The following is an 18,707-nucleotide window of genomic DNA, read 5'->3' on the forward strand; positions in this document are numbered from 1 at the left end:
AACAATTGTCTTTAAACAAAATAAAGCAAACCAACAACAGAGAAAAGAAAAACATCAATGAACCTGAATGAATAAAGCTAATTCTTTAAAGGGAAACACCTGAACAGGCTTTAAAGCATTCTTGTGACCAATAGTTTTTCCACATGCTGCCTCTTAAGTCCAAGTATTATAAGTAATTCTTATGCAACTGCCTTATTTTTTTGGTAACAAGACATGAGTTAGATGAGTCAGGTACATAGGAAAAACTGGAAAATAAAAGTATTTTCTTTTCCTTTGAGCTCTGTGTATGAGACAAGAACAGCTCCAAACCAGACCTGTCTTGGGTCTGGGTACCTTCAGATCTGTAATGTTTATATAAAGCACAGTGCAGATGAAAAACTAAATCTGAAATTCACATCAGAGACAAAAATTGTTTATGAAAGCAAAGGTTTTCAAATCAGATCTCAACAGCTCCACAGAAGCAGCACACACAAGGGCTACAGACATCAAAGTGCCCTGGAAGCTTCCACCTTTCATCTGATTTGCCTGCTGGCAGCTGTGACAACTGACAAGCCAGTCCTGGCGACTTTCAAGAGATGTTCAGACAAAACACACAAAAATGGTGCAAGAAATGTTTATTCACTGCAGAAATCACCTTGCAGCAGTGCTGCATTCAGGGAACCTGGGCAGGTGCCATAACCTGGGGCTGTGACCAGCAGCCTGTCCTGAGGAAATGACCCCTGGCACCCCAAAGGAAAGGTGCATTCACCAGGGAGTGATGCAGCACATCAGTTATATGACAAAAGCAGAGGACATTTCATGCAAATATGAAAATACATATTTTCTTACACAGAAGGGTGAAGACAAGCCTGCATGTAATTGCCTGGAGAATTAGCCTCTCAAACTGGGGCTCAGCTCTGCCCCAAGGGAAACATCCCAGGGCTAATATTCACCAAGGCCAGTTCCTACCCTTTTTCCTTTTTGGCCAATGCTTAATTTAAAAAGCTTCTGCTTCAATACATTTCCATTTGTATAATTTAACTATGTCCCAGCCTGCCATCAGTGGCTCAGCATGAATTAATTTATGATTAAGAGTCATCCCAAGAATTAGCTCCCATGACCAGCATGGTTAAATCTCTGAGAAGAGTGCAAAAGTCTGTGCCAAGGCTGACAGGTCTGTGCCAGCAGGACACATGAAGGTGCTCCTGAGCACACAGGGAGCCCCTAGCTCGCTCCCATGGCGCTGGGGCAGAACAGGCTCCCTAAGCAGCAGCAAGATGATGGGGAGGACACACGAGTCCACCAGGGAACAACTTTGGTCATGATCACTTTAGACTGCCATGTTATTTATCTGGCATTTGCCATAACTGCCATGTAAAGCTCTAATTTAACTTTCTTCCCCTCATTCTGAAAAGGTAAAGATGTCACATTGTGGAAAAGAATAAGATCCAAGTTAAAAACAAAATAAAGTGGAGAGTTTGTGGTGTGTGTGTGTGCAGTTAAAACGGTGGCCCTACCTCCTTTACAGCTCACTGTGAATACAAACAGGAGTGGGGCTGTGGCACAGACCTGAATCAGATCCTTCTCCTTTTTTCAAAATGCTTTAAAAGATTCACTTTTCAGGTCATACTGACAGCCAACAAAAAGGAGCAACTTCTACTTAAAAAACAATCTTGCTATTTCACCTAAATTAAGAAAGAAGACTATATGTCATTCTCTGATTTTTCTACCCAATTACTTGTCCTTTTCCCAGGGAAACATACACTGCAGACTTTGAGTGTAGGTCTACTGAGGCCATAAACCCAGGTCTCTTCCACAGCACACAGATTTTGTCCCCATATAATTTGCTCTCTGCAATAGCTTTCCATTGATTTCGATGAATATTAGTGTGGAGGGCATCTGTTTAAATAATGAGTAGAAGAGCAAAGGTTTTCCATGTAACTATTTGATGTAAAAACACTTTAAAAGGCAAACACATTATGCATGTATTAGTTTTTAAAAATCTACCCCAAAACAGACCTCATAAGAAAGGTATTTCAGACACTACACTTTCTAGGCAATGACTTTATATATGGATAGTCATTTGTATTGCAATTTCTAAGATAAAAAAAATTAATGTAAAGAATATTTCAATCTTGGAGGAACAATTACTCAAGCCCTAGAAAAAACAACTTGGAAAACGCTCAAAATTATAATGAGTAGAAACAGCCTAAGCTCTAAGAAGTTTATCTCTGTCTCATCCACACATTCCCTCTCATGCTTAAATCCCTTGAAAGGCAGACATACAAAATGGATTGCTGAGGTTTCCACAGAGCTCACAGTTTAATTCATCTCTCTCCAGCAGGAATCCCACACCAGTGATGTTTTGTTACTTATCCTTTGGAAATTGTAGTAGCTATTGAAGAGTGGACATGAGCAAGACCTTCCATCTGCACAGTTGCACGGGAGAGCTGTGCTCTGAATAAAGGGCACTTACAAGAGCACTGCAAAGACTGCACCCTGAAGAATTGCAGAGAAAGCATATCTAATTCCTCCCCTTGGTTTTCAAAGCTCAAATATTGAAAACTTGCCCTATTTAACCTTTATGCAGAAGGAAGGAATAAAAATATTCTCTATACACAGAACCTGAAGCTGCAGGAATTAATGTACAGTGAAGGTGATTTAGGTACAGGTTTCCACACCACCTTTGCAGACCAAAGTTGGCACTTCCCACCAGCAGCTGTTGTGATTAACTCCCTGGAAGTCCACACAGTCTCCAGCAGCAGTAAGTGCTCATCTTTTCAGACTTGGTGCAAGCACAGGTCTCTGCCAGTTACTCAGCCATGCAGTCCAAAATACAAGGGAACAAAGCACCTTCAAAAATGAGCTCATCATTCTTTGCTGCCAGTCTCTCTTCAGCCCTCTGCTCGACCACCACAGCTGTAAAGTGAAGTTACAATCCACTGCAATTCCTGCATTTTCCCAAGTGATGGGGCACCAGTCACCCATAACACACCATCATCAGTGCAACTGGAAACCCAAAGAGGACTTGTAGCAGCCATGGTACAATCAGCCACTCAGTGCTCCCGTCCCCAAGGCAGAGCTGTGCCAGACACTCTTGTATCACGCTGGGAACACATCCAGGGCAAGCTGGATAAAGTCACCCAACACTCTCACCTCTTCATTGACTTAGATGCCTTTGTTCAGGCTGCTGGAAGCATTATGCCCCAGGGTTAAAAATAAACTTTTTCATCCTCAACTCCTAGTTCCCTTGAGAAAAAACACTTCAGAAAAGCCAGTACACTCTCTGCGCAACCTTTGTGCCAGCTTTTCACTACTGTTATTATCAGCTGGGCTTCTTCGTATGGTTGGGGTTGTGCAACAATTTATATTTTCACTCCACTTTCCAAAAGAAGCCTTTATTCTATAGAAGAACTAAATTTTTGACAAGCTTAAATAAAAAACTTCCTTCCAACAGGTCTAGGAGAACCACAAAAAAGTCAGCTTACATTTCCCATATGTGTTAACAGCAGCTCTCACCGAAATAGTTTAGTGAACTGAAGTAGGTTTTGCTCCAGCTCTGATTTCTTGAGTATTACATGATGATGTCAGTAAATTGTGATTTCGTGTAAATAATGCTGTCTTGCTTGAAATTTCAACCAGACGATCTTCTACTAATCTCTTGTTGAGTTGGAGAGGGTTGCAGAGAGGCCAGGACTCTGGAAACAGAGTCCAATGAGTCCACCTCTCTTTAAAGCAGAAAAGCAAAGAAGGGTGAACTTGCAAAATGCCTCTCTCATTTGTTATTTTGGAACAAGAGATATGTCAGCCGAAACCTTTTCATCTTTTGCCTTGAAAGAAGTAGGGAGTTTAAAAAGTTTTTCTCCCTGCTGGATCTCATGTCAGCATCACATTTTCTGAAAAACCCCTTCACCAGGATTTCTTCTCCTGGGAAGCTGAGAACCCTCAGAGAAAAATGAAAACAATTACCTGATTTGCTTCTCCTGTGTGTTGCTGCTTTGGATTGAGGTTGGAGATTGTTTACCAACTGGTCATTGTTTGATTGGTTTCATGTGAATTGTTTTAACTTAATGACCAATCACATCCAGCTGTGTCAGATCTCTGGAGAGGGTCACAAGTTTTAATTAGAATCTTGTTGGGCCTTCTGTATGTATCCTTTCTCTCTTCTTTAGTATAGTTTTAGTATAGCATTCTTAATTATAACATCATAAAATACTAAATTAGCCTTCTAAGAATATGGAGTCAGATTCATCATTTCCTTCCAGCCATGGGGGACCCCGAAAACATCACAATCCCAAAGCTGAAGAAAGCAGATTGTGGTACATTCTAGGCTGGTTGTACTTCAAAGTGGAAAATGGCTGCTGTTTTCTTTTTCAGGAATTGAAAGACTGACATTTAAAAGAAGCCTCAGTGCACAATTAGGCAAGCACTCAGCTATCAGGGTATGCCAAAACTGAGGCTTTGCACGTGCCCTCCACTCCACATTCCTCACCTCTGGGAACCAGCATTACACTGCTATTTACATAATCACAGAATTTCCCTAACACAGCTATATACTTTCCCCCATGCACCATCAGATTGTGTCCATATTAGATAGGCAAGTAAAAGTCATGTCAAGGACATCCCTAGATTCACAAATAGAAAATAAGAGAGGGGGAAGAAAAAATTGTGAAATTTGAAGGGTGGAAAGGATTACTTCTCACTATATCACTTTTCTTAAAAAAAAAAAAAAAAACACACAATGAAACCAACAAATCCAAGTAAACCTTTAAATCTTCAGCAGTAATTGGAAGAACAACTTTATCAAACTTCCGGTGCTCATGAAGGCTGAGTCAAAATTATTTAGCACATACTTTCTATCTGTCTCAATGACTATTACAAAAGTAAGGCATATAGAGGCTGCTTTCCACATGCACAAAATATTGCCAAAATGTAACCTGACAAGCACATTTTTCCTAATGCTGCTATCTTTCAGTGAGAAAGAAAAAAGAACAAAACTGTTCTCAGTGAGTCTATAAGCAGGGACCAGGGTGGTACTGATGAGCAGGGATGGGTGAGAGGCATTTCAGTGGTGCTGCTGTTTAATATCAAACCCCAGTGCAAAGTGGCAAAGGCAGCGTGATTCAAACTGAGGAAGAAAGGGGATAACTGCACACACACACACAGAGAAGCAGGAGGGAGGGGAAAAGCAGCCTAATCAAAACTAACAGCAGGATTTCTGCTTACACTTCAAACAGAGAAGATAAAACCTTTCATTTTCAGTTCTTGAAAGCAAACCCCTGGAATCCATGTGGAGAAGAGCTCTGCAAAGAACTATCAACCCTTTGAATTCAGTCATTTGCAGAAGAACTACCCTTTTTCCACCTCCCTGAACATTCTTCCCCATTCTCAGTCATTTAGCTATTAGCATTACTATGACACACTTCCTGACCTTTTCTTTTATATGACAAACCCAAGTGATCCCTTCTGGAACCTGCAGGTTTATTATCCAAACCCATTTTAGACCACTTCCCATCCTCTCTCCCTGCTTCATTTCAAGCTGTCTGCTGCTCAAACCACTTCTCTTGACAAGCCTAGGTATTCAGCATCTTTTCCTCTTTTCACTAAAAGGCATCCTGGCTCCAGGTTTTTCATTCTCCTGTGATGAAACCACTCCCCCCACCCCCCAAAATTTTTCCCTGACGCACATTATCCTAATTTAGGGTCAGAATCACAGATGCCATTTGGGAACCCAAATTACATGGACAGGCTTCCCATGAGACTTAGAGGAATACCCAAAAAGTCTGAATGTCCCCTTGAAAGTCAGCAGGAAAACTAGACCTTGACATGTTGGGCATCCAAAAGCACCAGGGCCACACTGACAGGAACCAACATCCTAGAGGAAACAGTAATAGGAGTGTAAAATCCCAAAGCATGCCCGGTGCTAAGTCAGGATTCCCCAAACCTGCAGCAGAGTGTTGCACTATTACAGAAAGACACAATCATAAGAGAAAACATTTTCAAAATCAGATTTTCCAAAGCTTGCTGGCACACTTCAACATGGACAGGCTCCGTGCAAGCAACTTTTGCCAATGTTTGACCAACTGCATTTCTGTCAGCAACATTCCCAAATACCAGGGACTAAAAAAGGAATGACCAGTAGTTCCACTCAGTTTCAAAACCCATTAAATATTTAGCCTCCAAGTGCTAAAACCATATTTTAACAAGAACATATCAATCGTACGGGAGGCAGGAAATTACACTAGACTTCAATATGCTGCTGAAATTTGAAAAACAAAGTAGCAGCAAGAGTGTCTTCTGCAAGATGTATTATTTTCTGCTGGTATTTCTGAAGAAGACAGGATTAATTTCATGCTGCCTTGAATGATCAAGGGCAGTGTAAGGATAATAATCAAATGTATTCTATTGCTAGCTGCCACAAGTGATAAATACAATGCATAATTAAACAAGCAGCACCTAGACTGCCTGGAGGAAACAATTATTTAATGCTTTCATTAGGACACACTCATTTCTCTCATTTTTTCAATGCATTCTCACATTTCAAAAAATCAACCTTAGCTCCATATAACATGAAATGCTACAAGCTCCTGTGGCTGCAGCTGCCCAGGAACTGCCTGCTGGAAACAGACATTGCTGGATGACTGCCCACCTTGCGAGTACAGAAGGATCTGCATCTCCAGAAGAACACAGGTGAAGACCTGGACCAGGTTCTCCAGGCCCAGCAGCTCGAAGACCTCCCTCAGAGGGTAGTCAGAGAGGGGCAGCTCGTTGGGGCCAGGTCTCTGGCAGATGATGGGCTCATAAACCCCATAAAACTTGAGCGACCTGCCCGGGGGCGGCAGCGGCACCTCGTAGAGGATGTTGTGGATGTAGCTCTCCAGGGGCAGAGGTGGAGGCTGCTGGGAGGTCACTGCCTTGTAGAGCTGGATCAGGAACTTCTTGCAGGCTTGCATGAAGGGCAGAGGGGTGATGAGGCAGATGCACTTGGAGACGTAGAGCGTGTCCCTGCTGATGTCGTAGGAGTTGTAGCGCTGGAGCTTGGCGAGGGACGTGGCGTCGGCGTCGTCGATGCTGCTGGCCAGGGAGTCCATGCTGCAGGAGGAGGAGGCGCAGACGCTGCTGTACTGCTCTGCATTGTGCATCTGGTACAGCGTCTGCATGGCTGTGCAGATCTGCTTGCTCGTGACCTCCTCGTAGAAGGTGAGCACAAAGCCGTACGTGCGGGAGCCGTCCTCCCTGGTGATGATGAACGAGTGCAGCTGCGGGTCCCTGTTGTCTGCCTGCGTCCTGAACGACAGCCCCTTGGGCATACACAGCTAAGAGAGGAGAAAAGAAATAGACAGAGTTACCCAAGACACAATTTTGATTTGCTATTTTTGCTGTGCAGGCACATTCTTTCATCCCCTGCATCACAACAAGCCACTTAGCTTTAAAAAAAAAAGTATCCAAGAACAAAATCACTGATGCTACTTAAGAGGGAGACATGACTGAAGAAAGGAAAGCACCCTCCAAAATAATCCATCCATTAAGTCATTACAACTCATTTTCATTACTTGCTGAAACTGTTTTCACTACTGAATGGTCTTTGTGCCATTTATTTAATCATCATAAAAACATCCAGCTCTGCTCTCGTTTGCATATATATGCCCACAGTACTCTACAATCAGAGAGTTGAAGGAAGCATCTTATACCACTGGATTTAAATTACATAGACTTCTTGGAATTCTTTGATCTTCCCTAATTTTCTGGGGGAAGAAAACAACAAACAAACCAAACCCCAGCTGACTGGCAGCTATTACATTTACTTTCTTCTCTAAGTGCTAAATAGCTTAGACTGGGTAAAAGGAGGGGCAGGGAGGGAAACACCCCAAATCTATGAAAGCCTCATTTTTGATTTACCACTCAGCAAAATCCCATGCAGTGATTCTGCTACACTGGGTGTTTCTCTGAAGCATGGCCCTAATGATAAATCAACGCATTTTTCCAGACATTCTTTGGGAATGCTATCAACCATCTAACACAAAATAACAAACATCCAACAAAACTCGTTTGAATTGTGCATCAGCAGGAAACTGCTCATGCTCTAGTTAAATAAGTATATTTATAAACAGAGGACTATAGTTTTATTTGTACCATCTGAAGAAATAAAAGGAAAGAAGAGAAAGAGAACCTTCAAAGTGTTCCTTTTCAAAAAAGGCAACAGTAGAAGCCAACTTTACCACTGTACGTGAACGCAGGCACAACTGAGTGCATCCCCTAATGTCTCACCTTGAGCAGGAATAAATTCTTCTGGTGCTGGAAGAGGCTGGAAGAAATAACTAGATATATTCAGGCACATCCTACCCTGAACTTCAGCAGTGCACCCTGCAGAGACCATTCAAGAGCCTGGTAAAGCTGGGAATTAGGCAAGTGGTCCAGACTCCACAACAGGCTATCAGGCCCCTAAATTATCTAGGACAGCTCTTATGTATTGCTTAAAAAGGTAATGTGTAAGGAAATAAGTAGCCTGGAGTTGGCAGAAGAATTTAATTCAATTGATGGGCTTTGCTGACACAAACCATGAAATTGCAGCTTGAACTATTTCTGAAGAGCAGTCACATTTTTATTCAAGAGCTTTTTTATTGAGGCATTAACAGCAGTGCCATGGTTAAGGCTTCTCCAATAAAGTAGTAAAAAATTCTTGTTTCACACTTTATTTAAATTTATTCTCCACAATAAATATCTCTCTTAACCTCACTTTTTGGCAGGCTAGCTTAATAAAAATTTATTTCTAGAATGTGGGCTTTCAATGATGGCTGTAAGCCTTATCAAAGCCAACCAGGCTGAAATCATAGGCTTAAATCTCAATGCTATCAGAGATTAAATTTTCTTCACTTACAGAAAAATACCTGGACAAGCAAATTAGATATAATAATACAATCAGGCACAGATAAGCATCAGGGAAATTCAGATCAGCTGAGACTGTTTCAGAAGGCTGTTTAAATAAATTTCCTCCAAGTCTTAATCATTATTCCCTCGTCCTTTACGTAGTGGGTAAGCACACACAAAGGGATGCCCATCCATTAAGTTTCAGCCACAACTTGACATATGCAGAATATTGACCTTTTAACACCCTGGCTGCAAACCTTGGCCCAGAGACTCCTGCTGTTGTTAGACCTATAAGAGGACACAGGAAAAAGCAGAAGAAAAAAATAAAAGATGGGAAGAACTGAGACAGGAGGAATGACCAGGAGTCACTTAAGAAGCTAAGATCAAAAGCCTGTAATCATTTTCCAGCAATACAGAAAGCTTTGAATTTGTGGTTAATGCATGAAAACTTTCATCTTAGTGCCTCGGACATCAATCACTTCCCATCTCATCTGTGTCACGCATGCCACAGGAGAGTGTTGGAGAGAAGCTTGGGATGTGCTAAGGGGGGTGAAATTTTAGCCTGCTGGTATGAATCTGGCTCACTAATGCTGAGAACACAGTCAGTCACCTGCATTGCATCTTTGTCTAAACACTGAAACTATCCAAGATTACTGATCAAAGGACAGGATTTTGGTTTCACTTAATTATTTGTATTTAAAGGTATCGATACATCAGCAGAACACCGTGGAATTACACCAGATTTGCAATAAGGCTTATAACCAAGGTGGTTTGTAAAAACAAAAGGAAGCTGCACCAGGATAGATAAAGAGCTATCGGCTAATCCATAATCAGTCTTGGAAGTCCTGAGCAGAAGATACCCTTTCCCCAAGTACAGAGGCAGGACACACACCCCCCATAATCCCTCCCTCCTTCTCCCAGCCATCATCATTTGCAGGTATTTCTGATCCAAAGGTCCCCTCTGGACCACTGCCCACCAGCACCAGTTCACCTCTTCTCTACTAAATCCTTCATTTCACTTTTTAAACCTCTACATATTTCTCATGTTCACAACATTCTGTGGCAGCCAGCTCCATACCCAAACCGCACTGTGGGCGAGGGGGTGGAGAGAAAGATGCTTTGCTTTTGTTTGTGTTAAAGCCTGCTCCTTCAAATTCCACCAGGGAACCTCTAGTTCTTTTATTTCAGTACATGAGACATTAAACAGATAATGCTTCCTCGAGTTTCAGAAATACAGCAAAGATTTATATACCTTGGTGAACCAGAGGGCTAAAATAGGAAACTCATATTCTAAAAATTTCTGTATCTCTTTACTGAGAACTTTAGTTTGGTACAACATTTACTTGCAGAATGGCCACAGAACGTGGTGAGGGTAGGCAGGGAAAATCACAAAAAGCAGCAGGGGGAGAGACAATTTCCTATTAAAGGGAACTCTGTACTTTGACATATACTTTGAAACAGAGAGAAAACATGACTCCTTTGCAGCTTGATTGCTTGGAACTTCAGGGGACTATTTTTAAAACAACAGGATGGTTCCAGAAGGCAATTGAAATTCCTTAGGCATCCAGCAAACAGAGTTCTCACAAGTTACCCTTCAAGGATTTATGCATTTTCTTCTCTGAGGAAAATTGCTTCTGGAAGCTCACATAAAGCAAACACATAGGCAGAACTAATACAGCAAGGCAAGATCAGAAAGGCCAATAATTGCCTCAAGAGATTCTGTGGAGGTGGGTATTACTTAAAATGATGTTTCAGATCAAAACAATAAAGAAGTTTTCCAAAAGATAATTTAAAAGATCATTAAATACTGCTGCTGTTAGTAAATGCTTTCTTTTTCTCCAAGACACATTGCAAATGAAAGATGTGTTCAAGGCAGTTCAGTTCAATTATTCTAATAGGTCTCTTGCTGGTTTTAGCATTCCATTTTTGTCCAATACTGTGATCACACTTCATGAATATTAGACATTCTCCACTGTAACATGAGAGACAAATAACCCAGCAATTCCAGCTGCTTGATTCCTGCTGCACACCCCTCATTACTTCATACTGGAACTCCCCCAACACAGACAGAACTAAAAGGCATAAATAACCTTGGCAGTTGAGCTATTACCATCTTAACTGCTGACAAAGCATTGCTCTGAATCCTTCATGCCTTTTCTATCACCACATTGATGGGGAGACCAGCCCAAATACCACCCCAACTCCAGCAGAGCACATTTGGAAGCAGGAGACAGAAATCAGCAGAGCACATTTGGAAGCAGGAGACAGAAGTCCCCAGCTGTCAGCAGGCAGAGGGAGAGGCCAGGCTCATTTCTGCCCTTCTGGGCAAGAGCAGTGCCACAGTACCAGCTCTCTGTGTCACTGCTGCTTCCAGCTCCTGTGCTTTCCTGTAAATATCTGTCAGAAAGCTAAAAATAAAATTCGGTGGAAATTGAGATGAACTCCAGATTTCTACATCTTCATGACTGCAGGGAAGTTCCAAATGCATTTTTTGCATTTGCAAAAGCCAACTTAATGTGGGTTTTATGTATTCCCCACCTCTCCATTTGCTGGGTGAAGGCCAGGAAATTCTCCTGACTTCTCACTTGCACCACACAATGAGGTCACTCTGTTTTGAAGCAGGTGATGTACTGTCCTGTCTTCCTCAAATGTAAAGCTCATCTAACCTAGACTGGGGGAAGGCCCTCCCTAATTTTCCAATGTCGACTTAGACACAACTCACATTTTTGAAAACAGCTACAATATTGTTCAGTGTTACTGTCACAACAATTGATTACTCTTAAATTAAGAAGCATATGGCATTTTCTGTACTGGGAAGCTCAAATATCTATTGTCTTTGTCAGGTTACGTTCTTAACAAGTGCTTTGGTGATTTTGGAATCATCCTTTAATTACCAGTTCTTTAGAAAAATTCCCAGTGGATTATCAGTTCACTGCCTCCACTCCAGGAACTGTTTTCCCCCTCCTTTCCCAGTCCATGGGGCTCAGCCACACAAATGCTCACATCAAATATAACTGAGAGGAAAGAGATGTACAGGAGATGTACAGGTGCAGAGGTGCCATCAAAAGTGATGACCAGCAAAAGCTGTGCTTTAGCTAAGTTCCAGCTTCTGCACAAAGATTGCTCTTTCCCTTCTCTGCAGAATCCAGGTGTTTTTACTCCAAAACCTCAGGATCTTAAAAATTCCTTGGTTTGCCCCCTTTCCTACCTGGGGATAGGTATCCTAGGTGACCCAACCCCTTCTCAGCCAGTCCCTGGGATGCTGCTGGGACTTGTTTTATCACACAGCACACTCAGAACGAACGAGGGAACACAGCACTCTGCTTTGGTTGTGCCTGGAAGTATTCTGTGTTCTCACAACACCTCTTCCTCTGCAGCCTTCCATGCAGCATGCCCAGTGAGTGCCCTTGGTCCCAGCAGAAGCACCAGAGCCACAAGAGCATCACAAGGGCTGGCTGGAAACAACCCAGGGACCTCTCCAGAGCTGACAATGTCAGTAACCATTTGAGAAGAGAGCTCTTCTCTACCTACCATGTTGACAGCATCCTGGTCAAAGGGGTTCCACTCAATGTTCTGAGGATAATGAGCCAAAACTTTGGACTTGAAGGTTCTTCTTAGGGGACTCTGGTCAAAATTCTCTCCTGCAACAAATGAAGAAATAATGACTTGAAACAGCAGTGAGGCTTCAGAGAAAGGTGACTTGGGTTTTATTTTTTTTAATCAAATCTGATGGACATTTTGACTCTCAGAGGTACTACTCTTAAAAGAGAAACAGAAAAGATTCCCATTCAGTCTGACTTTACCCTCATTCCCACAAAATCTTACTGCAGTTGCAACACAGCTTCCACTTTAGTACTTACAGAATGGAAATATACTGTCAGGAGAAAAAATCACTGCTGAAATTTTACAGAAAAGCACCTTGCAATCAACTGGATTCTTGACCTTCTCCAACAGCTTGAGTATCTAGAGACAGCTTTACTTAGTCAGTTAAAGAGCACTTTCCCTTAAGTTTGTCAGAAGCTGTCTTTGAGGTCAACAAAAAATATGAGCACTTCTTGGCTATAATAAATTATGCAAGCCTTCATTATAGATGATATTTTTTACATCATGTGAAAATTAAACATTTATTTTTTCTACATCAAATTTCAAGGACATACTTCCTCCACACAAAGAATCCAGCAAGTGCAAAGAGGAAGACTGAAATCAGACTTCAGGCAGAAATGCATCCAGTTATCAGCATACAAATACTGCATTTCACAGTGATGTTATTATTGGAGTTCTCCCCACTGGATTGTCTACAGCATGCAAAACAGTAATCAAACCAAGGAGTTCTTAAAATTTATTAATTTAATGACCATCTATTACACTATCACACAAAGCCATCTCTTCCAACAGCACTAATATGCAAGTGCATTCTGAGAAAGGGTTTTAAATATTTTCCTTCCCAGGTAATCTCTGAGATTTTAATGATATTGTTATTTTTATCCAACACTTATTTTGAACACAGGACTTAGACACATTGCAGCATCACAGTAGTGGAATCATCACCCTTGGAAGTGTTCAAAAACACGTGGATGTGGCATTTACGGATATGTTTTAGCAGCAAAAAGGCAGTGCCAGGTTTAATGGTAGGATTTGAGTATCTATCAAGATCCTCCTCAAGCTCAGTTACAAGTTCAGACCAAATACACCAAAAACAGCGACCATTTCTCTCTTTCAGAACATGGCAGTAGAATAACCTCTCATTTTGGTCCAAAAGTTCTTTGCAGTGCCATTAAAGACACAGTGTCATCCACCATTTCCCAAAATGTCACAAAATAAAGATCCTACCAAGCAAAGCCAGCAAAAATTTTCTCTCCAGGTATGTACCTAGACATACTCAGCAACATTTTTAGTTCTTAGAATCAAACGGTAATTAACATGCTTGCATAATCAAACAAATATGCATGAGGTTATTTCCCAATTAGGTCTTCAATCATTCTCACATCTGACGGAGTTTACCTTACAACTGTGACTTGGCAGAAAGGCAGGTATTTAATACTAAATTTATTTGGTTGCTTCTACTAAAAGTTAGAAGAGAATATCTGGATGACTTAATGAAGTTCTCTACTGCTAGCAGTAAGTGACTGCTGAAGTTTAAATTTCTTGAATGGTTTCCTTTCTCATGACAAAAAAATTTTGGTTATCAAGTATAAGTATTACTTTAAGAAATCCATCTGCCCAAACCCAGCAATTACAATGTCCCTGTAGGCTGACAACTTGGATTAATTTTATCCAGAAAAATAAATGGCACAAACAACTTACCTTCGTAGAGCCTCAGCAGTGTTTGCATTTTACCATTCCAGTAGTTTAAGAAAAACACAAACTTTAGGTAAAACACACATAGAGAAAATGCTATTCTCTCAATCAGTGATCATGAGGGAAAAGCAAAGAGCCAAGACACCACGCTGGAGTAAAATCAACCTGTCATTAGTTTGAGAGGACATGACATTGCACCCACCATACAAAGCTGCCTCACAGAAAGACAAGGAGGGCAAGCTTTAAGAGGAGACACATAAATTAGGAAAAAAACCAATACAAGGATGTGAAGGAGCAGCCTGTGTGTGAGGGTGAAATGCCATCATTTGCCCAAACTAGCAGGAAACAGCCCAAGTCTCAGCAAAACCAGATGAAAAGCATGGAGCACAACAGCCAGCTCCACACTGACAGGCAGCTGGAAGAGAACCACAGGGAGCAGAACCTTCTCGGCAAACATGAGGGAAGGGATCTGGACTGAAAGGTTCCTGATCCTCGCAGCCTTGGTAGCTCTGAACTGCTGAGTCACACCTGGCACAGAGAATTCACTTAGCTGGCACTCTAAATGAACAGTGAATTTTCATTAAACCTCCCACACGCTTCTAAGTGCTTCTTTGCTAACTTTCCAAACAGGATTAGCAAGGCACATTTAAAGTGAACCAAGTATTAAATGATAATTGAATCCAATTATTAAAATACCAATGGCCAGATAACACTATGTGGACAGGAACATTGTATTTGATGCCTGTTGCCCATGTAAACAGCACAACTCCCAGATGCAAATTAAAAAATTTGGTTTGAAGTCAATCCTTTTGCTTTCAAGATACTTTAAAAAAATTGAAGTACTTAAAAATATTGTGTAAAACATGTCAGATTCAGCTTCCATTGCATTTGGATACTCCATCCTGTTAATGATACTCTTAAACAACTTGTGCCTTCCTTTAAGGAGCTGGCTTTTAAAGGGACATTTAGATTCAAATTAAAAGCAAATAGTGAAGCAATGGATGCTAGATCAAGAAAAAACTGTGCTAATTTAATTTCAAAACAAAAAGATTGCTCAAAATTAGAAGACAAGCCTGATCTGTGTTTTGAATGAAAGACAGAATTACTAGGGAAATGCAGCTACAGTCATGAAGCTGTTAATCATGATGACTTTCATAAGTGTGATCCTACATCAAAATTTCGTGATCTTCAAGTTTAAACAGATCTGTTTCAATTATTGTCACAGTGACAGAGGCACACAAAGCTTTGTACCAAATAGGCAGAGGCATCTTCCACCCTCTGGTCCAGGGAATGCCAGCTATCTGTCACTCCTTCCAGGCTCTGGAACACAGACAGGAATGCCTGTGACTGCAGAAACAAAAATATCTTTTATTCCTTTAGAGGAACACAGCTATGCACAGTGCTCATGGTGACCACATCTGTGACAGCCTCCTCTAGTTAAAAGTGCTCAGCACACCCAGCTACGGCCTCTCCCTGCAGATGGAATTTTGTTAAGCTCATTTAATAACAGGATGACCCTGCACAAGAAGCAAATAATACACAATGTGTGAGTGAGAAAACAATGTGGGCACAGGAATAACAGTGCTTGGCTGGGGAGCAAGCAAGCTGTTAATTGTCAGGCTCAGGATCTGGTTAGTTTAAGTGGTGCAGAACTGCTCTGCTGCTTTTCCCCCGTGCCTCCCCAGGATGCCAAGGTGGCTGAGCAGAGTTCAAGGACATTGTAACTCAAAGCTCTTATTTCTGACTTCACATTCTCACAACCTCATAGCAGAGGATGGAGATGATAAAAAAGGGAGGACTGGGACAAGGCAGACAAAACAGTTTTCATTCCAAAGGTTTAAAATCCGAGTTGTCTGTAAGACAGTAGTGGATTTTGGGGGACTGAGGAGGAGTGTCATGGACATATTTTCTGAAAAATCCTTTTGTTAGGATTTTTTGTCCTGAGTAGCTGAGAAGCCTCAGAGGAAAAGAAAAACAATAATTATCTGCTGCTGTGGAATGCAACAGGTGGATCTGTGATTGTCTCATATGGTTGTTTTTAATTAATGGCCAATCACAGCCCAGCTGGCTCAGACTCTCTGGTCAGTCACAAGATTTTATCATCATCCCTTTTTATTCCTTTCCTTTGCTAGCCTTCTGATGAAATCTTTTCTCTTTCTTTAGTATAGTTTTAATACATAATTTTCTTTTAATATAATACATATCATAAAATAATAAATCAACCTTCTGAAACATGGAGTCAAGATTCTCATCTCTTCCCTCATCCTGGGGCCGGTGTGAACACCATCACAGCGGAGGGCAGGGTCTAACTTTCCTTTTATATGCCAATATGTAAAGGAATTAATGGATCATATTTAAGCAGGAAACTATGGGGGGGGATGTGTACCCTATCAATACATCTAAATTATTTGGAATTTTTGGGGGTATGTGTCTATGTGAACCTCACCAGTATTTCTGTTTAAATCTAGACTGCAAAAGAAGCTTCCCTGAGGTGTCAGGAAACTTTGTGTGTCTGTAGCAGAATTTGGTGGAGCTGAGCCTTCCAGTTCCCCATATTCACAAATCCACACAACTAAGCCTTGTTAGATTTCTGGGTAAGTACCCTGTAAAAATGGCCTCATGCAAGACATTGTTCAGTCTATAATGCACAGAGACCCAGCACAGTCTCCTCTCCACCAATATAGTGACAATATACTGACATCACTAGTGGGATTTTGCTGGAGAACCACATCTGCCAAGAGAGCTTCAAGAAATAGAACAAAATTTTCCAAATACTGATTTAAATTAGGTAAAAGAATTAAAAAATCCAAGAGGTTTGATTTTGATTTGGATCTGTGATTTTCAATTTGATTCAAGAGGAGTTAGAAGACTGAAAATAAAGAAATAGAGAGGTCCTGATCATTGCTTTATCCTTAACCCCTCTTTACCTGAGGTTTTGTCTGCAGTGTCTGAGCTCTTGCCATGGAGATCTGCTTGTAGATATTGGTACAAGACTACACAACATAACAAACAGAAATAAAAAAAGCAAGTATGAACAAAATGAACAGATACAATGTACTGGGGAAGGGGAAAAAACATGAATCAGACATTAAATATTCCCCCTCACAATCTCACTTCCCCCCACTACTGGCAAAGGGTAAATCCACAAGACAAATAAAACCTTCCAGGACTGGATTACTGTAGAGGTGTTGAATGCAATGACAGACATGGCAGAAATACTTGTCAAAATTAGTAACAAGATTAAATTCTCAGTACTTCAAACAACACACTGCTTTACAGCTTCCCTATTGTGAAAGACATCTTTGTTCACATATTGAGCCCTTCTAGAGCCTGAGAAAATCAAGGGAAAAAACACATCAGTCCTTCAGCTAGTGTGCAACTAAACCCAAGGAGTATTATATAGTATAATACTGTTAGCTCTGTTGTTACACCTTCAATCCTCCACTGCATTTTCAGGACTTACTGAAGTTACCTAATAGCTCTATTCATCATTTCTGTCTCATAACTGGGTGTTTTTAGACTAAGACTTGAATAAATAAGCTATGTTTAGAACTTGGATGAACAATTTTAATGTGTTCCAGCAACAGCTACCACCTCTAAAGGAAAAGCTTCCTGCTAGCATGTCTAACTGAGGCTTCTTCTAACTGGCTTGCTCATCTCCTGCAGACAAACAAAAATGTCTCCACAGATGCCTTGGCACTTCTGTGTCAAAAAAAGGTCACATCCACACAAAGGCGTCACACAATCCTCCTCAAGTTCAATCTTTTTACAGAGCTGGCACCTATGTTAAAGCGGCAGTACCAGTGGCCTCTCTGGTGATTCACTCTCTAGCTGTAAATTCAGAGTGGTTCTGCTACAACCTCCTACTTGAGTGTCAATCCAGACACCAGTGCAGAGGACACACAGAGTTCTGCCAAGGCCAGATTTTTTGGGAAGGCAACACTCAGCAGAGGGCACAACAGTTCTTTCAACAGAGATTTTCAGATGTGAATATGTATTATAGGATAATTTTCCACTTTCTTTAGGAGGCACCTGAAGATAGCCCACATTCAAATCTTCAGGATGATGTTTCTCCACCCCATATGCCTGAAGTAATTTCATTATAACTTTGAGCTGTTTGAACTAAAAGTTGCATAAGTATTAAATGAAATGAAATTGTCAAAACTAGAGAGATGACTCTTGCTAAATGGCCCATATCCACACTACCTTTACAAGTCTTTCTGCCAGGTTGTCCTACCAGCTCTCCCCTAAAGATTTTAATTCAAAGGGAATTTGGCACTGAGCTTCCGCAGAGGCAGCCAGCACCTCTGCAATAGAAAGAGTGAAAAAGAGCAACCATGAAACAATGTATAACCAGATGCTTCAGGACAGGCTCTGGTTTGATGCCCATTTCAGTACTCTGACCATTTATTATCATCAATCACATGGCTAAGCACCCACAGAAGTGATATAAAAACCTGCACAGGAAGTCAAATTGCCAGCAAGGATAAAAACACAGAGCTATGGACACTCTCCTGCGTTGTACCACCTAATTCTTTACACAAACCCAATGTAATGAAACA

General features: G+C 41.2%; 1 protein-coding gene across 2 annotated transcripts in view; it reads right to left on the reverse strand.

Moving 5' to 3' along the window:
• The window catches only part of DENND5B (DENN domain containing 5B), a 105,427-nt gene that overhangs the window by 44,262 nt on the left and 42,458 nt on the right, over positions 1 to 18,707 (reverse strand). For both annotated transcript variants that reach the window (XM_058804570.1, XM_058804569.1), the window contains exons 2-3: positions 12,379 to 12,488; positions 6,629 to 7,295 (exon numbers count right to left, since the gene is read on the reverse strand). In XM_058804570.1, coding sequence (XP_058660553.1) covers positions 6,629 to 7,295; positions 12,379 to 12,488 — 777 coding nt within the window. The remainder of the gene's footprint in view (positions 1 to 6,628; positions 7,296 to 12,378; positions 12,489 to 18,707) is intronic.

This window comes from Ammospiza caudacuta, chromosome 5, assembly GCF_027887145.1.
Source record: "Ammospiza caudacuta isolate bAmmCau1 chromosome 5, bAmmCau1.pri, whole genome shotgun sequence".
Taxonomy (NCBI): Eukaryota; Metazoa; Chordata; class Aves; order Passeriformes; family Passerellidae; genus Ammospiza; species Ammospiza caudacuta.